The following is a 21,721-nucleotide window of genomic DNA, read 5'->3' as shown; positions in this document are numbered from 1 at the left end:
GGAAGAGGAACCAAAGGAGGAGGCTACAATGCTTGATAAGAAATGTACTCATTATCTTGCCCATGTAATTGTAACCCCTCTGTACAGTATTTTCACAATTAAAAAAAAATAAAATTCCAAAGGGAAAGGGAAAAAAGAAAAACCTCTTCTTTCCATTTCCTGGAGTTCATTTTGATAAATATTATTTTAGAGGCAGAAGACTTAGAATTAATTACAGCACTGTAATTAACCAGCTGTGGGGATATTTTTTTGTCTTTTCTTTTTTGGTACTGGGGATTGAACCCAGGACATTGCACTTGCTAGGCAAGCGCTTTGCCACTGAGCTACATCCCAACCCCATAAATATTATTTTATATGATCAGATGCATATAAGCATTGAGCCTTTGTGTTTCTAGAAGTAGATATTAATTGTTCCCACATCAACCTCTCACAATTCTACTTACACGGTAATAAAGATATTTTAAGAAATGTATTGTAGAACTATTTTGTATAAAAAATGTTTCTAGCCCTTTTAAGCATTATATACAAGTCTATATAATTAAAAATAGGTGTTTAGCTGGGTGTCAGTGGCTCATGACTGCAATCCTAGCTACTCAGGAGGCTGAGATCTGAGGATCATGGTTCAAAGTCAGCCTAGGCAGGAAAGGCCATGAGACTCATCTCCAATAAACCACCAGAAAACCAGAAGTGGCACTGTAGCTCAAGTGGGAGAGCACTAGCCTTTAGCTGAAGAGTGCAGGGTCAGCGCTCTGGCCCAGAAGTTCAAGACCCGCAGTAGACCAAAAAAAAAAAAATTGTGGCCATCTAAAGTTTTTCCTCAGAATATGTTTTCTAGAGTGTCTAAATCTCCACAGCAGTGTATTACATTATCAATAAAATACATTATAATAAATGGGCATCATAATTTAATTTTTAAAAATTACCGAATTACTATTACAGCCCTAGTCTTCAGCTTACTAACATTTTAGAACTTCAGATCAGTTGATTTCTTAATTGTATTTTATTGTGTAAATGTAGGGTATATAACAAAATAGATTTCAAATGTGAAATCATTACTTGAAAATGCAAGCTCTTTCTACATATGATATAAATAAATGTATGGATCCAGATAATATGATAACTTATAAAAGCATGGCCAGGAAAATACTTCAGGAGTTATTTCTAAAATGACAATCATAAAGGAGCTTTAAATATACCTGTACTACTACATGATCATATGGATATTTATGATAGTCTCTTTCTGTGAGATTATTTCATAATTTATTATTAATTTTAACTAAAAAGTATTTTGATTTTTTAACATTTTTAAATTTATTATCCTCAAGTAGTTGTACAAATTCAATGAGTACAATGAATGAGTACAATGAATCTTGATCAATTCACCCCTTTAAATCAATCATTCTCCTAATCCCTAAACATTACTTCTATTATTTTTTCCCTTCTAAGAAAAATTTAATTCTAAAAATATACAAAATTCTCTTAAAATATTAAGTTAGCAAAAGTATTCTTGTATTATTCTTAAAATGTTCTTTTAGAGTATTTAAATATTAGTTAACTTCTGTACAAAAATAAGTAATGTAGTAGAAAGTGCACTAGATTAAGATTAAGAAGACTTGGATTCTTGTGTGTGTGTGTGTGTGTGTGTGTTCAAGTGCATGTATGTGCACACATGCACCAGTAATGGCAGCTTGAACTCAGGGTCTCCCACTCTGCGGCTGCTGCCTTAACATTTGAGTCATGTGTCCAGTTCCAAGGAGACACGGATTCTAAATCTACTCAGCTGCTAACTTTATGATTTTAGTCAAAACTATTTTAATAATTTGCCCTATTTCCTCATATAACTCAAAGTTTCTAATTACTTGCAAGAGTCTATCTAATGTCAGCATTATGAATCAGAAGAATACTACACTATCAGTTACCAATTACTTAATTCACACAAATAAATGACCCCAAAGAAGAAAATTCCAATAAACCATAATCTCCTTTTGTAAAATTTTTTCATAATCCCCTACGGATTCCTGTTGATATTTAAAACTGCTGTCCAAATAGTATTAGTGATGTATTTTTGAAGTATTATACTTACCTAATAATTCAAAAAGTAGTACAGATTTCTGTGTATGTTTGCGCCAGTATTTCATGCTTTCAATAACTGCAGAAATAATTCTTAAAGAACTGTTTTTAGCCTCATACTGTAACTGATGCAAAGGAGTTTTCTTTTGGAAAAAAAAGTACATTAGAAAAATTATTCATTTATTAATGTCATTACTATAACATAGTAGAAGGAAAATCAAGATGCATTTGAAGACAATCAAGAAAGCAAAAATTATGTATTATTCATCTACTCATTCACATTCATTCATTGAATAAACATCATACAGACATAAATAAGACAAGTTCTTTCCTTAAAGTTCTCACATTCTAGGAGAGGAGCCAGACACATTATTCATTCATTTCAAAGGTGTTTTCTGGAATCTAAAAGAAAAATTCTTGAGAGTAGAAGAGAAATTATTAGGGAATAAGAAGGTGACAAATATATACATGTGCACATATGAGGGAAGCCAGGAGGGCACAGAATCAGAAGGAAACGGTGATGAAATACAGCAGAGGGGTCTATCAGCTGCACTGGACACTGATGAAAGTAAACTAAGTAACTCAAGAGCAGCAATGGGATAGAGGGAATGAGAGAGAAAGAAGTAACAGCTTACACTAAGCAAAAGGAAAGAAATGTACATATCACCCAATTTGGAAGACATAGTTGTATTGTCAAAGTTTGTAGAGTTCACAAGCTTTATAGATCATGATAATGACAATTTGCCTTGTGAAGGTAAAATGTGTTTGTGACTTTAGCTAAGTATCACTTTCCCACAAAATTGTGAAATTTATATAATCACTTAATCTCAATAAAGAAATTTTTTAAAAAGGTGATCAATGAGAGGCAAAAAGGTACAAGTGTAAGGCTGAAGAGGTAAGTACAATCAAATTAATTTACATACATATATGAAAAAGTAGTAATAAAACACTTTCATAAAATTTTAATACTAATAAAAATCGAAAAGCAGTTGGACCATCTATTCCATCTGAAACACAGGTTCTACTGAAAACAGAGCACAAAATAGACATAATACTTGTCCTCACATGACTTAACAGTCTAAAATGCAATTCATAAATAAATATATAAAACAACACGAAGAATAGGTATATCTTATACATTTTTTAAAAAACAAGAAAAAAGAAGGATTGAGATTAATATTTTAAATGGTTATATGGTAACAGAGAAATGTTAAGGGCCCTGAGATACAAATTTGCTTTGTATCTCTGAAGATTAACTAATAGTGTAAGAAGAATGGTCATACATGTCTGTAATCCCAACTATGTGGCAAATAGAAAAGCCTGGCCAGATTTAAAAAAAAAAAAAAGAAAGACCACAGTAAGACTATATAAAAAAAACAAAGCCGGGCACCAGTGGCTCATGCCTGTATTCCTAGCTACTCAGGAGGCTGAAATCTGAGGATCATGGTTCAAGCCAGCCCGGGCAAGAAAGTCCGTGAGACTCCTCTGTCTCCAATAAACCACCAGAAAACTGGAAGTGGCTCAAGTGGTAGAGTACTAGCCTTGAGCTGAAGAGATGAGGGATAGGACCTAGGCCCAGAGTTTAAGCCCCACAACCGAAAAAAAAAAAAAAAAAAGCTATTTCTGCATGCAGTAGCCCAAACCTATAATCCAAGCTACTTGGGAGGTGGAGCTATGAGGATCGCAGTTTAAGGCCAGCCCAGGCATAAAAGTTTGTGAGATTCCATTTCAACCAATGGCTAGGCACAATGGCATGAGTCTATTATCCCAGCCACAGATGGAAGCACAAGTAGAAAGATCACAGCTCAGAAACTACCTTGACAACCAAACTGAAAAAGGGGTGGAGGCATAGCTCAAGTGATAGAATGGCTGCCAAGGAAGCATGAACCCTGAGTTCAATCCCCACTATTGCTAAAAAACAAAACCAAATTGGACCTTGGTGGAACACACCTAAAATTCCAGCTGAGGGGACACAGGTAAGAAGATTGTGGGCAATTGTGAAATCCTATCTAAAAAATAAACTAAAAATAAAAAGTCCAGGTTTCATGGCCCAAGTGGCACAGTGCTTGCTTAGCAAGCATAATAGCCTGAGTTCAAACCTCAATAACAACAAAAAGAAAGAACACAGTGTAAGATACTGATGATTTTCTTTGTGAGGATAAGGGTTGTAAGAAACACCTGATGGAACTTTTTTTTCAAGTACAAATACTTCCTCCCTTGTTCTAATACTAACCCAAATTCTAAAATGTCTCCTTTTGAAGATTATTGCCATAGTGAGCCATTGTTACTAAGGTGACAATGTCATTTTATGCACAAGAGGACATAAAGCTAAGAACTACTGGAAAATATGCTATATTGATCATGTTACCAGAAAAAAAGAAAAACATAATTTATCCTAAACAGGCATAGAGACAGAACAAACAAAGGATATTTAAGAACCCAGACAGAAGCAGGTAAGAAGCTGTTATCACTCCTATGTTGAAAGGACAATGGAAGTCAAATTACTAAGCCAAGAAAATCTATACTCATAGAGAAATTATGTCATGCAGTGACATAGTCATTTGATATTCTCCTAGTGATTTCCACCAGCTGAGGCTAGCAAATAAGAAGTCCCATCATGATGAGCTATGAATCATCATTCCAGAGCACAACGAGTGAGTGAAGAATCTACTGTGCCAGAAGGTGAGGAAGGGGAGAGACTAACCAATACATATAAAGTGTACAAATATTTACAAAGAACAATTAGCACTGTGCACAGAGTGAGGTAAGAAGAATATAAACCAAAGCAGAGGTATTAGAGCACATTCCATCTTTAGAGAATTGTGAAGTCCAGAATGACTAGAAAATTGGAAAAAAATAGTAGAGTGTGGAATATGAGCTATAAATGCAGAATAAGAGCAGACTACAAAGCAGAAATCAGTAAACTATTGCCTACACTCCAAATCTACCTGACATCTGTTTTTGCGAACTTTATTACAACATGGCCATACTCATTCATTTATGTATTGTCTATAGCTAATTTCAAACTACAATGGCAGAGTTAATTGGTGTAGCTGAGTGTGTGTATATGTGTGTGTATATATATGCATATACATATATACATACATACATATATATATATATATGAGACAACATTACTAATTAAGTACAAAATACTACCTGGCTCTGATCTGTTAAGAAAAAAACTTACAATAAGAGGTTGGGTAAATTTATTGTCTTAATAATTAAGCAGTGAAAGCCTGAATCCAGAAAAAAAAACTCTAAAGCAAGCTAGTGCTGTTGGCTTATGCCTGTAATCCTAGTATTCAGAAAGCTCAGATCAAAGGATCACAGTTCAAAGGCAGCCTGGGAAGGAGGCCCAAGAGATTCTTATCTCCAACTAACTACTAAAACAGCTGGAAGTGGAGCTGTGGTTTTCACTGGTTGAGTGCTAACTTTAAACACAAAAGCTTAAGGACAGTGCACAGTTCAAGCCCCATGACTGGCACCAAAAAAAGAAAGAAAGAAAAATAAAACCTCTAAAGCAACTACTGAAAAGAGCATCCAGCTGATTCTCTCAGTGGCTTATTCCTATAATCCTAGCTACACAAGGAGCTGAGATCTGGAGGACAGTCAGATCTGGGCTAGAAACTAGCCAATGCACAAAAGTCCAAAGACTCTTATCTCCAACTAACCAGCAAAAAGCCCAGGCTGGAGGTGTAGCTCCAGGCAGAGAAAGTGAATGAATCAGTGAATGCAAAAGTTGAGTAAGCATGACCTGAAGTCCAAGTTCTGGAACCAGACAAACAGACAGAAAGGAGCCTCCAATCACATCCCTTATGACATTATTTTGAAAACTAACACTCATCTACTCCAATGGAATTGCATATTTGTACTAATCAACATATGCCATAGGATTTCAAATTATTTTTTTATAACTTTCTAAGTATTTACCTAATGTTTTTGAAGTCATGTATTAAATTTAAATGTTTACCTTCAGAGTGTTTTCTTCTGAAATATCATCCAAGGTTTTTTTCTTAAATTGATTTTGTTGAAAATTAGGCTTAAATGCCTGCAATCTGCTGTTCTTATCCAAGCCTTTTTTTGTGGTACCAGACATTTTTGAGAAGCTTGTTTGTCTGAGGATCTCAGTTTCTTTGTGACCAGATAAATTAGAAGGTTCAGATATTCTTAATTGCTTTTGTGGTTGAGTTCCCAAACTCACTGGACAAGAACTGAATGTATCCTTTGCCATCACATTTTTTTTAAATTGAGGTCTAAAATAATTTGCATCCCAAGTATGCAAGCTGGTATTTTTGTCATCATCTCTGTAGCTATAATAATAAAAATGTATTTATATAAGCTTTTCTAAAATGACATTTGATTTAATTTTTTTATTTAAATAAAAATTTGTAATTTATTACTATTTCTGATTTATAACTACTAATTACAAAATCCAATCATAATACCTCAACAACCTCACAATAAATCATTACCTCTTTCCAAATGAAAAGGTAGAATCAGGGAAGAAATAACTTGCCGAAGTAAAACAGCAAGTTATTGACAAATCCAGATCTCAGAAAACTAGTGTCTCAATTCATAATACAGTGCTGCAAAGTATATTTTTAAACTATTCTAGCCTCCATATGACAGTGGTTATCTTCAAGTGGAAAGAGGACTTTTGCTTAATTCTTTATACATTTTCAGTTTTCTACAAAGTAAAAAAATTAAATTTTAACTATTATATAAATCACATGAAAAATATAGGCAGACTAGATAGCTATTTGATTAGATATTTTGTGCTTTTACTATATAGCTAAGAAATACTACTATTCAGTCTGTCACAGCACTTTTTTGCTACGTTAATCTTAGTATCAGCTTATCAGAACATGGAACTCTTCAATGAAGCCAAAATCTAACTATATTTTCTAGGTGCACAAGGAGAAACTCCCTCAAGTCACAGTTGAGTAATTTTCCAGGAAATACTGCAAGAAAACAATAAACTCATCCCTTAATTAAGAAAATAATCCACCAAAAGGGAGTTCATATTTAAGAAAATAATCCCCCACAAATGCCTTATGGTATCTGAAGCTTGTATTAACCGGAAAATTTTGTTAAATACAAAATTAAATAACAAGTGCAAATCACAATGACAAAAACTTTTAGATTATAAAAATACTACAAATATCATAATATCCAGGAAAAATATTAGAATTATTAATCGCCTAATATACCTCTATGAAGACTTTTTTGTTTTGTTGTCAGTCGTGGGCCTTGAACTCTAGGCCTGAATGCTGTCCCTCAGCCCTTCAGCTCAAGGCTAATGCTCTACCACTTGAGCTACAGCGCCACTTCAGGTTTTCTGGTGGTTTATTGGAGATAAGAGTTTCACGGACTTTCCTGCCTGGGCTGCCTTTGAACTGTAATCCTCAGATCTCAACCTCCTGAGTAGCTAGGATTACAGGCATGAGCCACCAGTGCCTGGCTTGAAGACATTTTTCTACTATCTCTTTATATGATAATTTGGAACTTTATTTTCAATACAGAGAACAGAAATGCAATTGTTCTTCCTCTCTTGTGGCTACTAAAAGCAGCATTTATAGGCAGAAATGTTTCTTTAAGCTTCACAATTATTTAGTGGTTAATCATGAAACTAAAACTTCCTCCCGAGGTGTTTCCACAGCCTGGAGATTAGCCCTGAAGAACTACAGCCTGATTGCCTCTCTAGTGTGCCCAAAACACATAATCCAATTCAGTCATGTCTTCAACTCCCCTATTAAACCATGAAGCCTAATTCGCAGTAGCTCCCAAAGAGAGAAGGAAGCAGCATCTTCCTCAAGGCATTTACATTATCCATTATATGTAATCTAGGCATGATATAAAGTATACATGAGGTGTACATCGTTTCAGAATCCATAGGTATTAATGTAGAAATTTCCCCAAGAGAAGGATAGGAAAGAGAAAAGTTGAAAAAATATTTAAGTAGACTCACCTCCAATCACTTGTGTTTCTTTCAGTATATGACTGAACATATTTAGACATTGAATCTTCACTTCTCAGAGGACAAGAAACTGAAGGTGATGTTGGCCTTTCAATGAAATGAGTTGTTAAGCATCTTTTTTCAAACTGATAATGTAAAATATACACGGAAGACTAACATCAGCTAGTAACAGACAAACATTTATTGGTTTATATTTTTTTCACATACCCTGGGTTCATTGTGTCCTTTAAATGAGCTAATTCTGGAGTCACAGCTTCCCAGGCCCAATCTCAAAAGTATAAGAACACAAATAAAAGTAAGATAGGCAGCATTTTTCAAAATAACCACTTCATATCATTTAATTTGGGAGGTTTAAAAATTAGGAGAAAAAAACTTCAATAGTACTCTGTTGCAGATTTAATCACAGCCTAACTAATTTTTATGTGTCTTTCTTCCCTCACTGTATTTTTAATAGTTTAATCTGTATGCTTTCCACAACCAATTTTTATAAAGGATCTTATATTTTATAACATAGATTTAGTTTGACCCAATGTTTGTTAAAAATTTTAGTTCCACTCAACAGTAAGAAGCACATCATAACAGACAGCAGATACATGCAGGATGTGTAGAAGACAAAGATGGCGAGAGTGGAACCGAATTTCACCGCTAAACCTAATACTATATAATGTACAGTAATATTTTCATAGTCTATTCTACTGTATGCTCTTCTATTACTTTTTATAGATTATATCCCAGCCCAAGTAATGAAACAGACAATTAAAAAAACACTTATATAATGCTTTCTTATCTATTACAAGAATTTAGATCTCTGATAAACAGTAATCTTGATCAGAACTGGAAGAGCAGAAAGATGCACTTTTCCTTACATGGTTTTTTTTCCAAACATGTTTTTTTTTTAAATTTTTATTGTAAAGATACTATACAGAGGGGTTACAGTTCCATGAGTAAGGTAATGAATACATTTCCTATCGAGCATTGTTATCCCCTCCATTGTTTTCCCCCTACTATTCCTGTCTTCCCCATGTCCCCAACTCTCCCCCCCCCACCAGGTTATACAGTTTGTCTTCAACATAGTTAGCTGTAGTGGTCAGCTCTTTAATGTTTGCTGACTTTTTACTTCTCTATGGAAGAAGGACAACATTCTGAAATATGTCTGGTATGTGCTGGTTATATATACTTTAATTTCAGATACACACCTAGAACTATTAACAGACAAATAAAACTACACATTTAAAATGTACCTATGACTTCTTTTAAACTTTATTTTTGTGCTGGTCCAGGGGCTTGAACTCAGGGCTTGGGCACGCTTCCTAAGCTTTTTTGATCAAGGCTATCTCTCTACCACTTGAGCCACAGCTCCACTTTGGCTTTTTGGTGGTTAATTGGAGATAAGATTCTTAGACTTTCCTGCTGGGGCTGGCTTTGAATTGTGATCCTCAGATTTCAGACTCCTGAGTAGCTAGGAGTACAGGCGTGAGCCACTGGCACTGGCTAAAAACAGATTTATGTGTTAAATAATAGGATGTTAGTAGTCTCACTTAAAAGATGTTATTAATCAGAGGCTCCCTGTCCCCATAACTTAATCAAGAGGTTTTTAAAATGCAGTAAACCTGTTTCCAGCCAGCGCCAAGTGATGGGCATCTCTCGGGATAACTGGCACAAGCACCGCAAAAACGGGGGTAAAAGGAAGCCCTATCATAACAAGCAGAAGTATAAGCTGGGATGCCCTGCTGCCAACACTAAGATAGGGCCCCATCACATACACACAGTCCGAGTTCGAGGTGGCAACAAGAAATACCATGCTCTGAGGCTGGATGTGGGCAACTTTTCCTGGGGCTCTGAGTGTTATACTGTTAAAACAAGGTTCATTGATGTCGTCTACTATGCATCCAATAACGAGCTGGTCTGCACCAAAACCCTAGTGAAGAACTGCACTGTGCTATTGACAGCATACCTTCCCAACCGTGGTATGAATCCCGCTATGCACTGCCCCTGGGCCACAAGAAGGGGACCAAACTGACTCCTGAAGAGGAAGAGATTTTAAACAAAAAACAAGAAAATTCAAAAGAAATATGATAAAGGAAAAAGAATGCCCAAAACAGCAGTCTTGGAAGCTTCTTGCCTGCATTCCATCCAGACCAGGCCAGTGTGGCCGAGCAGACGGAAGGTAAGGAGCTGGAATTGTATCAGAGGAAGATCAAGGCCTGGAAAGGCAAATAAAGTCACCTACCATGCTTAGCTCATGTAATAAAGGTGTTTATTGTTTTTTAAAAATGTAGTAAACCCATGACCTCTGAGAAGTAGAACTAGACAATATAAACCCCCACAATAGCAACTTAGTTTGTGTATAAGCTGAAGCTACAAGCAAGCAGCAAACTGAATGAGAGAATCTCAGTCCCATTGGGTTGCTGGAACAAAACACCTTAGACTGGGTTATTTATAAATAATATAAATGTATTTCTTACAGTTATGGGAACCGAGAACTTCCAGGTTAGGGTGGCAAAAATGTTTCATATCTGGTGAAAGCTTGTTCTCTCCTTTTTTAAGTGGTACTTGTATTTTAAACTCAGAGACTCAAGCTTGCTAGACCAGTGTTCTATCTTTGGGGCCATACTATCAGCCCCTCCCTCACACTTCTTTAATAAGGTCACTAGTCCATGGCTAAGAACAGAGGCCATGTGACTTAATCCTCTTAATGCTAAAATCAACATGAAATTTCAGACAATAACGGAGTAAAGGGCTAACAAATGAAGAAAGGCAAAATGCTGTTAAGAAAAAAAAGACTAAGCATCAAAACTTTCTAGTCCTTTCCCATCTTTCCTACATTCTACACATACTTTTCCCTGTTCCTAAAGCAACTTGAATCTTTCCATTGTTTGCTACCACATACATAAGTCACAATGTCTATATGTGTTTTGAAGAAGAAAAACTCTTGTGCTGGAATGTTCATACTTGGGGAATGAAAAGAAGAAATAAAAATCTGAGCTGGGTGCCATGCTTATAATCCTGCCTATTTAGAAGGCTGAGACCAGAACAATCAAAGTCAGTCTAGACAGAAAAAATCCCTAAGACACCATCTCTAATTAACCAGCAAAAATCTGGGCTGAAGGTGTGGCTCTAAGGGCAGAATGCCAGCTATGACCAAGCAAGGCAAACAAGTGCAACTTCCGCCACTCTCAATTCAAGCCTTAGTACAAGTATACATATATACATACATATATACATACAAACATACATAAAGTTACTTCTGAGTTCTTGTTTTCTGCAAATTTTTACTTTGCTCATTTTCTTACCTGTTGGTACAGGAGGGCAATCATAACTTTCAGAAGCAATACCAATACCTGGATCATTTTTCAGCGGATTAGAAGTTAATGGTTGTCTGTTTCTCTTTTTCTGATTGAACAATGGTACCTGCAAACAGCCTACATAAAATGTACCAATAAAGTAGTATATAGCAGATAAACAATTTGAACTTACAAAATAATTACTATAAAATAATGTGTAGCTTACATAACATGCAATTTGAATCTCTACTTCTATAGGTCAATAGGTACATTATAGCTATTATATATTTTATATCCTTAATTTTATATTATTTTTAAAAACTTACATAACATCATTTTGCTTTAATTTCTCATCTCTGTTCTCATCTCCTAATACTTCCCAAATACAACTTCTGTTTTTCTTCCCCTCCATACAACTTCTGTTTTCTTTTCCCTCCTGTGCTTACCTATTATCAACTGCAGATAACCTGTAGGTTATAACAAAGGTGAAGAGAAACCAAAGCATGAGCCGTGATTTCTAAAAACTTAACCATTATTTGGACCATAAAAACCAATCTTTAGGGCCACAGTTATCAAAAGTTTAGTTTGACTAAGATTTGATTTGGAATGCTAATTATCATTTCAGTTCCAAAACTATAAACTCATTCTTTTTTTTCTTCCTTTTTTTCTTTTTTTTTTTTTTTGCCAGTCCTGGGGCCTGGGCTCTGTCCCTGAGCTCTTCAGCTCAAGGCTAGTGCTCTACTACTTGAGCCACAGTGCTACTTCTGTTTATTGAAGATAAAGAGTCTCATTGGGGCTGGGAAGGTGGCTCAGTGGTAGAGTGCTTGCCTTGCATACATGAGGCCCTGGGTTCAATTCCTCAGCACCACATAAACAGAAAAGGCCAGAAGTGACACTGTGGCTCAAGTGGAAGAGCACTAACCTTGAGCTGAAGAGCTGAGGGATAGCACCCAGGTCCAGAGTTCAGGCCCCAGGACTGGCAAAAAAAAAAAAAAAAGGAGTCTCATGGACTTTCCTGCCTAGGCTGGCTTTGAACTGTGATCCTCAGATCTCAGCCTACTGAGTAGCTAGGATTACAGGCGTGAGCCACAGGTGCCCAGCATATATAAACTCATTTTTATAAACTATATTGCACCATATTTTGTCTAAAACCCAAAACTCTTCAATTTTAATAAGCACTCCAGGTATGGATTATGGTATTTTTCTACAGACCATTCTGAATACTTTGGAGAATGACAATATAAAAATACATGGCCAGGTGCTGGTGGCTCACACCTGTAATCCTAGCTACTGAGAAGGCTGAAATCTAAGGATTGCAGTTCAAAGCAAGCTGGGGCAGCAAAGTCTGTGAGACTCTTATCTCCAATTAACCACCAGAAAACCAGAAGTGGTGCTGTGGCTCAAAGTGGTAGATCACTAGCCTTGAACTGAAGAGCTCAGGGACAGCACCCAGCCCCAGAGTTCAAGCCCCATAATCAACTCCCCAAAAAATCATAATAACATATATATTTGTTTGTATGTATATATATATATAGCAGATAATTAGAACATAATTAAAACAATATGCACATATATTGCATATATGTATATACATATACACACAGATATACATATATGCATATATATGTATGTGTATATGTATATATGCGTATGTGTATGTATATATGTATATATACATGTATATGTATGTATATGTGTATATATGCATATGTGTATGTGTATATGTGTATATATATAAATATATAAATGTGTGTGTATGTATACACACACACACACACACACAAACTCCACTTTCTTCATGTGAAAAGTAGGATCACAAGTTAGGCCAAAACTAGAATTAATAGACTTTAAAAACTATAAGGGAACTCAAAAGAAAAAGAGATCCAAAAAGCTTTCCATTGCTTGAATGCAAATCGTTGAAGTCATCACTACAGTGCAGGAGGATACTGACACTGCAAACTCCCTGATGAAAGGCTAGGAGAATTATCTCGAGTCAGGCTGACTGGGTTTTAATTATGACTTCAAAATACATATGTGGAACAAATACAGAAAAGCAAAATAAGATAATGATTAATAGCATGGACTCTAGAGCCATATTCCTAAATTCAAATTCTGTTTCTGCCACTTAATAAATTAGTTATTTAAACTCTTTATTCCTTGATTTCTTATCTAGAAAGCAGGAATAATTAAAACTATCTTAGGGGCTGGGAAGGTGGCTCAGTGGTAGAGTACTTGCCTTTCATGCATGAGGCCCTGGGTTCGATTCCTCAGCACCATATAAGCAGAAAAAGCCAGAAGTGGCACTGTGGCTCAAGTAGTAGAGAGCTAGCCTTGAGCTGAAGAGCTGAGGGCCAGCACCCAAGCCCAGAGCTCAGGCCCCACAACCAGCAAAAAAAGAAAACTATCTTAAAAAGTTAGTATAAGAATTAAATGCACTGATTCTTATGTTTAAATGTCTAGAATACATTATATCTACCATAAAAAATAGTTACAAACTTCATTGTGTATTAGAATTACTTGCCTGGTCCTCATCATCTTGCCCTGTGTCCTTATACTATTAAATTGAGGAAACAAAAATGGCACAAACTATTAGGAGACAGAAGTAATTCTGTAAACATTTTTAACAAGTCAATTACAAACACAAATAAAAACATCTGTTTCTTTGTGTGCAGCTTAGAAGCATAAAAGCTTAAAAGAATTCAATCACATAAGTTTTATAGATAGATCAATATAATAAACCTAAACGCATTTTATTCCTATCTCTGTTACTAAATATTTGCCTTGAATAAGCTATTTTTTTCTCCCTGGATCTAAAAAGAACAGAATATACATTTAATGTTTAATCTTTTTGAAAGTTTCTTTCAAAATGTTCCATCTCAACTATACAAGGTTTAAGTGGCATATGCAAAATATAGAAACTTCTCAAATAAAATTGTTCAATACCTGCTGTACTTCGAGTTGAATTTTCATTTAGGTTTCTCTTCATTTTCTTCAGTATCAAAATCTATAAATATTTTCTCAGCATCCCAAATCTACAAAATGAAGTTGTTTGATTAAGCCTTCAAAGAAACTTGGAAATTCATCAATAAGGTCAACAACAAAATAATTTCTCCTCCTACTAATAACAGAAATTATGGCTTGGCACTATTTTGATAATATAAAGATTTCAGGGAGTTCTTTATTTTCAGAATATTTACAGTATTTTTTCCAGCTCTTAAAAAATTATGACTGGAGTGACTTTAATCATGCTTCCTAAATATACATGGATTTTCACACATGTACAGAATTTCAGCATCAAGAACCATGAGAATTATGAACCAGATTCATAAAGAGAAAAACAGACTATGTACAGCATAGTAAGTTTCCATTCAGTTTCTACAGTTCAACTAAGTGAAACAAGTTTTTACTTTTCAATATTTTCTGTCGTACAGAGAGACAAATGGCACTTGGTCTCCCTGATATGTGGATGCTAAAGCCAAAATGCAGGAAGATATGAAAAAGTAAACAGGACTCTAGAAACAAAGGACAGCCACTCATTTTGTCATATCATTGCTAAATGACTCCATGTTCTTGACCATATATATGGTAGATATATGCACACAACAGACAGAAGACAGAAGGAGAACACAGAATAAGTGGGAAACGGAACAACATACAACCAAGAGGCCCATCAGTGCACTAGACATAAAAGAAAAAGAACTAAGTAACCCAAAGACAGTGATGGGAAGGAAGGAATGAGAGGGAAAGAAGGAACAGCCTACACTAAGGAAAGAAATGTAAACATAACCTGATGTGGAAAAATAAGTTGTATTGTCAAAGCTCATAGAATTCACAAACTGTATAGACCATGATAATGACAATGTGCCTTGTGAAGGTTAAAAGGTTTGTGACTTTATCACTATTCCACAATACTGTGAAATATATGAAATTTATGTAATCACCTAATCTCAAATTTAAAAAAAAAGTGAGAGAAGGGACAGGTTAGGGGTGATGGGTGACAATGTTGTCAGACACCTTGTATTCATATACTGTTTTGTAGAATGGGAACAACTACTTAATAAAAAATATTTTAAAATATTTCCTGTTGTAAATTTTTTCCATATTCAGCCTCCTAATATATTTTATTCCCAATCTAATTCATCAAACACTTGTCCATTGCATGAAATGGCAAGCTGAAAGCTATTTTAAATAAGGTAAATTCTTTTCTTTTTTTTTTTTTGTGCCACTACAGGGACCTGAACTCAGGACCTGGTACTGTCCTTTGGCTATTTCATTCAAGGCTGGTGCTCTACCACTTGAACTACATCTCCACTTGTGTTTTTTGTGGTTAACTAGACACAAAAGTCATGGACTTTACACCCTGGCTAGTGTCTAACCCTGATCCTCAGATCTCAGCTTCCTGAGTAGTGAGGATTACAGGTGTGAGCTACCAGCTCTGAGCTTAAATAAAATAATTTCTCTCCCAAGTCCACTACATAATGGAACAGGTAAACATAATAATACAACTCAACCTGAGCTACTTTTAACTTCTAAATATGATTTATAAAAATAAAAAGGTCGGGGAATACCTCCACTTTGTTTTTGTCTTAAACTTTTAGCAGGATGGAAGGGGCACTTTATCAAAAGTAACATAAATTAAAATAGTTCTGTTCTAAGAAGTAAAACCTCGTTTTGTCCTCTCCATAAACGCAGTTCACACCCTGAACCTATGAGGACCGACTTATCACACATGCAAGACAAAGCCAGATTTAAAGTGCATCCCTTTAAGTGCTCCCCACTGGGGCTTCCCACCAGGCCCATCCGACTTAGTAATGGATCTGAGTCACTGAGGCGCAGAGAGGTGCTGGCTGGCCCACACGACGGCCCACCAAGATGGAGGACGCGCGGCCTGCTCGGGCCTTGTGCTCTGGGAAACAGGTTAAAGCGTACCTTGACCCACCCAGGAGTTGGGGACAAGGAAAATAAGGCAAGGAAAAGCCTTTCCCTTCTTCGAGCCTTTGCGAAAGGCACCAACAAACTTCCACCACAGGTCCCCTCACCTCAGCCAACAGCCAGTCAGTCAGTCGAGTCCAGCCAGCAGCGGTCTAAACCGGCCCAGGTCCGAAAATGGGCGGGAAGTCGGGCTTTGCGCAGGCGCGGGCGAGCTCATGCAGGCGCAGGCGCAGGCGCGCTGGGCCTCTTCCCCCGCGCCATGGCTTGCGCAAGCGCATGCGCTGCCCTGCGCGATGCAACCTGGCCTGGGAGGTAGGCCAGTAGGGCCCTGCAGTCTTTCCCCAGGAAGAGCGACCTCAGAGAGGCTCCCTTTGTTTGCTCACACAGTGAGAGACAGGCACAGGGATGGCTCTACCTCTTTAGCATTTTGCCTAGAGAGGGCAGGGAGCCGTCTGGTAACCCGCCCTGAGGCAGAGGCAGCACTGCAGCCGCCATGCTCTCTGCCCGCCCGCCGAGGGAGGCCAGGGCCTCCGGCCCATGCCCCACACCATTTCTTAGGTTCTAGACAGGTTTGTTAGGATGCCGGTGGCAACCCGGACTGTGCCTAGAACAGAATGACCCCCAAAAGAGACCACGGGGCTCAGAACAAATGCATATGTACTTGGCTTGGTTGGGCTGCATTTCTAAATCATATGGACAAGTGGAGCATAGAGGCCTGCGTTTAAATGACAAGCAGTGCAATCAGTAAGGCAGAGCTCTGCTCAGACAGGAGAAGAACACATGGGTGGCAGAAATGATACACAAAAGAAGTAGAACCATTTAATGACCCAAACTCTGGTTCCAGGCTTCCTGCCCAACATCCCTGGCCTCTGCTTGGTCTCTTATAGCCCTCTCTCTATTTTCCCCAGTAAAATAACAATGACAGTATTTAGTTAATTACCTTACAAATACTAACAGAGAAAATGAACAGTCCTGGCACATAATATAGTGTTCAATTACAGCCCTATTTCATAGCATCAGCTGCCATTTATTAAGTACTTACTATCAGCCAGGTGTAGTAATTCTAGATCTAGCTCAAAGACCATGTTCCGTTATTACCTTGGCTATTCAAGGGCTAGGAAGATGAAGGGAAGTTATGGCTCTGAAGTAAAGGGCAAGTTATTAGTAAAGGTCTATGACTACGAGACAGCAAAACATAGGCATTTCTTTAAATAGTAGGTCAAATAAGAACAGTATTAGAAGATTGAAACCAAATAATAACAGACCTTAGATGCCAAGGTAAGAAATAAGCTTTGAAGGAACAGAGCCTTTTAATTTGGAAAGAAACTTCGGATGACAAAATGTCAGTGAATCATCACTGTTCCAGATAGAAGACTTACACAAAACATGTTTCAAGGAAGGAATTTTAACCTGATATATACTTACATATACACAAATATTTAAAACGCATACTCCCTCACAAAAAAAAAGTAACTTGTTCATTTTAAAAGGAGAAAGATCTAAGAGTGTGGCTCTAGAGAGCTTTCCCAGAGTGCATGAAACCCAAGTACTAATCGTTAGCACCATACAAACACACCATAAAAGAAGTCCATAAGACTTGTACTGCAGCTGTAAGAAATGCAAACATTACCAATATAAGATCTTTGCTATCAGTTAAGAAGCTTATTTATTCTATCCCTGTCTGTTTTTTTTTTTTTTGCTTTCCTTTATTTCCACCTAAAAATCTTAATTAGACAGATAGGAATAAGGGCCTCAGAAAAAGGAGACATTTTAAGAGAATATTTGAATATAGTTTGATAGCCTGACTTCTGGACCACCACATTATTTATGAGTCACTGACAATTGTTGAACTGAAGTTCCTCCAAACGTGCTCTTTTAGAAAAACCTAATCTTAAATTTGTCTTCAACAAATTTACTGGTATTGATCTATTGAATACCCATAACCTTGAAGTGAAAATGTGCTCTGTTTTGTTTCAAGATACACTATTTTATTAAGAAATGAAGCCTTTCTCCATACAGAAATAACTAAAGGTAATTGCACTTATTACTCTATTATTTCCTCTTACGTATTTTAAAATATTAAATAGTAGTGAGACAGTGATGAGTTTTCTATAATACAATTTTCTGAACTCTCAAAAAAACCTAGTAAGTTGTATAGTTTTGTATGGTTCAAACCTCGAGTGTATTTTGGAAAACAAGGAGTTAAAAGTCTTTTGGAAGTTAACTTGGTATAAAAGTATGAAAAGCCTCTGTTGCTCCAGTTCTAAGGAAATGTTGTCTTTCTTTTTCTAACAAAGATTTCCACAGAAAACAAACTCTGTCTACAATAACCAAGGTAAGGACAAGGGGAGGGAGGGGATCGTTGTAATTCATTAACTTTCCAATAAGTTACTCATTTGGACAAGTCACAGAAACTTTATGAAATGTGCTTCAAAATGCTGACCTGATAAAATTCCATAAAAACAAGCCTCAGAATGCAAATCATTTCTGCCAGCTACAAGTAAATAACTGAAGCAGAACTTACAGAGAGACTAGGGCAAAAGACAGAAAGACAAAAAAAATGCAAATCAGCAAGAAAGAAACAAAACATAGCAGAATATTTAATAATTTGCCGTAGTGAATTAAAACCAAAGTGGTAATAAAACTGTCATCTGTTTATATTTACTTGTGTTTTTATAATCTCTAGACCAACTATAGTGTTTAGTGTACACTAATATATGTAGAAAGTCAAAGGTCTTAGGTCGGTAATTTTAGTGTGTAAATTTACATTTTATTTTATTTTTGTCAAGCATTTCTTTAAAGAATATAGAAATTGATTTAGTAAATATTATTTTAAAACCATATCTTATATTTCTATTATGTATTTTATTTGCATATCCTGAGCAGACTGTAGTGGCTGTTTACATAAATTCTGAAAAAGCAAAATAAGAACATCAGAAAAGGCCAATAATAACAGAGGTACTCCTGCTATCCTCTGAAAAACACTGGACTTAATCAGCAAAAATAGGTCCCAGGCCTAGTTTTCTCTTATGTATCTGTGGAAACTTCATCATGTCTTTTCTTTATCCTTGCAAGGGGGGACGTTAATACCTAACCCATTCTATCTAATAAAGTGAATGTGTGAATAAATTGATCTGAGGTATGTAGAAAAACATTACAAATTAAACTGCTCTTTCTTGTAATCAGTTACTCGTGTCCAACATGAGTAACTGGCATTACTAATATGCAGTATTTTCAGCACTTGGACATATCAGACTTTCTGGCTGACTGAGCATGAAACCATGCCAGATTTGGCTCAGAATCATTTCTTCAAAGGCATGTAATCCTCTTAGTATTCTGGAAAACTTCCCTAATAAGACCCCCTTTCAAACAGCACATTCCAGTGGAGAATCCCTGGCTGACTGTAAAAGAAGTCATTTAAATAACCTCATATGATGTGGTCAATGCATATAGTATGCTGCAAGATATTTTTAGGATTTGAAAATTACAACCAGTTGGTTTTTCTTTAGAGGATAAGCGAGATTTCTAAGGAAAGTAATACAGAATTAGAAAAAATTTTCACACAAAAAAAGAAAATAAAGGATGTTTCAAAGTAGTTTTTTCTTACTATTGAGGTCCTTCACCTTTTGACCTAAGTTAATTCTTAAGTATTTTATTTCTTACGAGGCAATTGCAAATGGGGTTGCTTTCCTGATTTCAGTTTCAATCTTCTCGTTGTTGGCAAAGAGAAAAGCTGATGATTTTTGTGGGGTTATTTTATGCACAGCTACCTTGTCAAAGTTTTGGATCCACTCTAGGGAGGTACACTTTAGGGTCCAATAAGTACAGGGTCATGTCATCTATAAAAAGAGATCATTTTACTTCTTCCTTCCCTATTTGGGTCCTCTTTAGTGTTTTTCTCTTGCTTCATTGCTCCTTCTAGGAATTCCAAAACTATATTAAGAGCAGTGGCAAGAGTGGACATCCTTTGTCTCATTCCTGATTTGGGGAAAATGGCTTTAGTTTTTCACTATTAAATACAATGGTGGCTGTAGTTTTGTCACATACAGACTTCATTATATTGAGGAATGCTGCATGTAATCCTGACTTCTCCAGAGCTTTTATCACAAAGGGTATCATGAAAAGCTTTTCCTGCATCTATTGAGGTGATCCTGTGGTTCTTGTCCTTGCTTCTGTTGATGTGTTGTATTACATTTATTGGTTTACATATGTTGAACTCTTTGCATCCCTGGGATAAATCCCACTTAATCATAGTGTGTGATTTCCTTGATTAATTGTTAGATTCTATTGGCCCCTATTTTGTTGAGAAATTGAACATTGATGGTCATCAAGGATATAGATCTAAAGTTCTATTTTCTTGATGTATTTTTATCATCTTTAGGGACTGTAATGGTGGTTTCATTGAATGAGTTTGATAGTGATCCCTCCATTAAAGGGTTTGAAGAATATTGGTGTTAGTTTTACTTTAAAGGTCTCAGAATTTAGCTGTGAGGCCGTCAGATCCTGGGCTTTTTTTGGAAAGGAGGTCTTTTATTGCCAATTCAATTTCTTTACTTGTGGTGGATCTGTTTAGTTGGTTTATGTCTTCTCTCAGTTTCAATGTATTTATTTTCTCTAGGAATGTATCCACTTCTGCCAGATTCTCCAATTTATTGCCATAGAGGCTTGTAAAGGATTCCCTTATAATTTCCTAAATTTTACCTGATACTGTTGTGATGTTTCCATCTTCATCTCTGATATTACTTATTTGGGTCACTTCTCTTCTTAGTCAAGTTTTCTATGGCCTGTAGGTCAAAGCTCAACAAAATCAACACCAGGAAATGGGTACATCCAAGTGCGGCGGGGAGCTAAGGGGAGAAAGGAAAAATGAATGAAGGGGAAAGAGGGAGAGAATGAAGGCAAGAATTCATTGTATATAGCACAAAACTAAGAAAAGTAAAGGAAGGTGTGGGTTGAAGGGGGGGTGGGAATGTTGAAGGAGTGACACTGATCAGGATGCATTGTGTTTATAAACTGGTTTAAGTCCCAGCAATCACTAGTTAGGTCTTAGGTCCTTGTGCCTTTGGCTACTGTTTCACAAGGCTACCTCTGGACTTCAACCTTTTGTTCTTGATAGAGATGAAACTCAAATGCCCTCATATTATGAAAAGAAATGTTCTTAAATGTTAATGCAAACATAAACACTAATGTGCTGGGCGCTGGTGACTCATGCCTGTATCCTAGCTACTCAGGAGGCTGAGATCTGAGGATTGTGGTTCAAAGCCAGCCTGGGCAGGAAAGTCCATGAGACTCTATCTTCAATAAACCACCAAAAAACTGGATGTGTCACTGTGGCTCAAGTGGTAGAGCACTAACCTTGAACTGAAGAGCTGAGGGATAGATAGCATACAAGCCCAGAGTTTAATCCCCACAACTGACCAAAAACACTACTGTGCCACTTTTTAAAATTTGGGGG

The 21,721-nt window shown here is 36.5% G+C and overlaps 1 protein-coding gene and 1 pseudogene across 2 annotated transcripts in view; one reads left to right on the top strand and one right to left on the bottom strand.

Moving 5' to 3' along the window:
- The window catches only part of Spata22 (spermatogenesis associated 22), a 19,188-nt gene extending 4,868 nt beyond the window's left edge, over nt 1–14,320 (bottom strand). The window contains exons 1-6 of one of the 2 annotated variants that reach the window (XM_013013255.1): nt 14,278–14,320; nt 11,344–11,472; nt 8,258–8,318; nt 8,042–8,137; nt 6,044–6,383; nt 2,084–2,213 (exon numbers count right to left, since the gene is read on the bottom strand). In XM_013013255.1, the coding sequence (XP_012868709.1) occupies nt 2,084–2,213; nt 6,044–6,383; nt 8,042–8,137; nt 8,258–8,318; nt 11,344–11,472; nt 14,278–14,320 (799 nt within the window). The remainder of the gene's footprint in view (nt 1–2,083; nt 2,214–6,043; nt 6,384–8,041; nt 8,138–8,257; nt 8,319–11,343; nt 11,473–14,277) is intronic. The other variant, XM_013013256.1, reaches the window with a different exon arrangement.
- Nucleotides 9,684–10,270, top strand: LOC105983404 (annotated as a pseudogene).
- Nucleotides 14,321–21,721: the final 7,401 nt, after the last annotated feature.

Source organism: Dipodomys ordii, unplaced genomic scaffold (genome assembly GCF_000151885.1).
Source record: "Dipodomys ordii isolate 6190 unplaced genomic scaffold, Dord_2.0 Scaffold19, whole genome shotgun sequence".
NCBI lineage: Eukaryota > Metazoa > Chordata > Mammalia > Rodentia > Heteromyidae > Dipodomys > Dipodomys ordii.
This window is presented reverse-complemented; position numbering and strand designations above follow the sequence as displayed.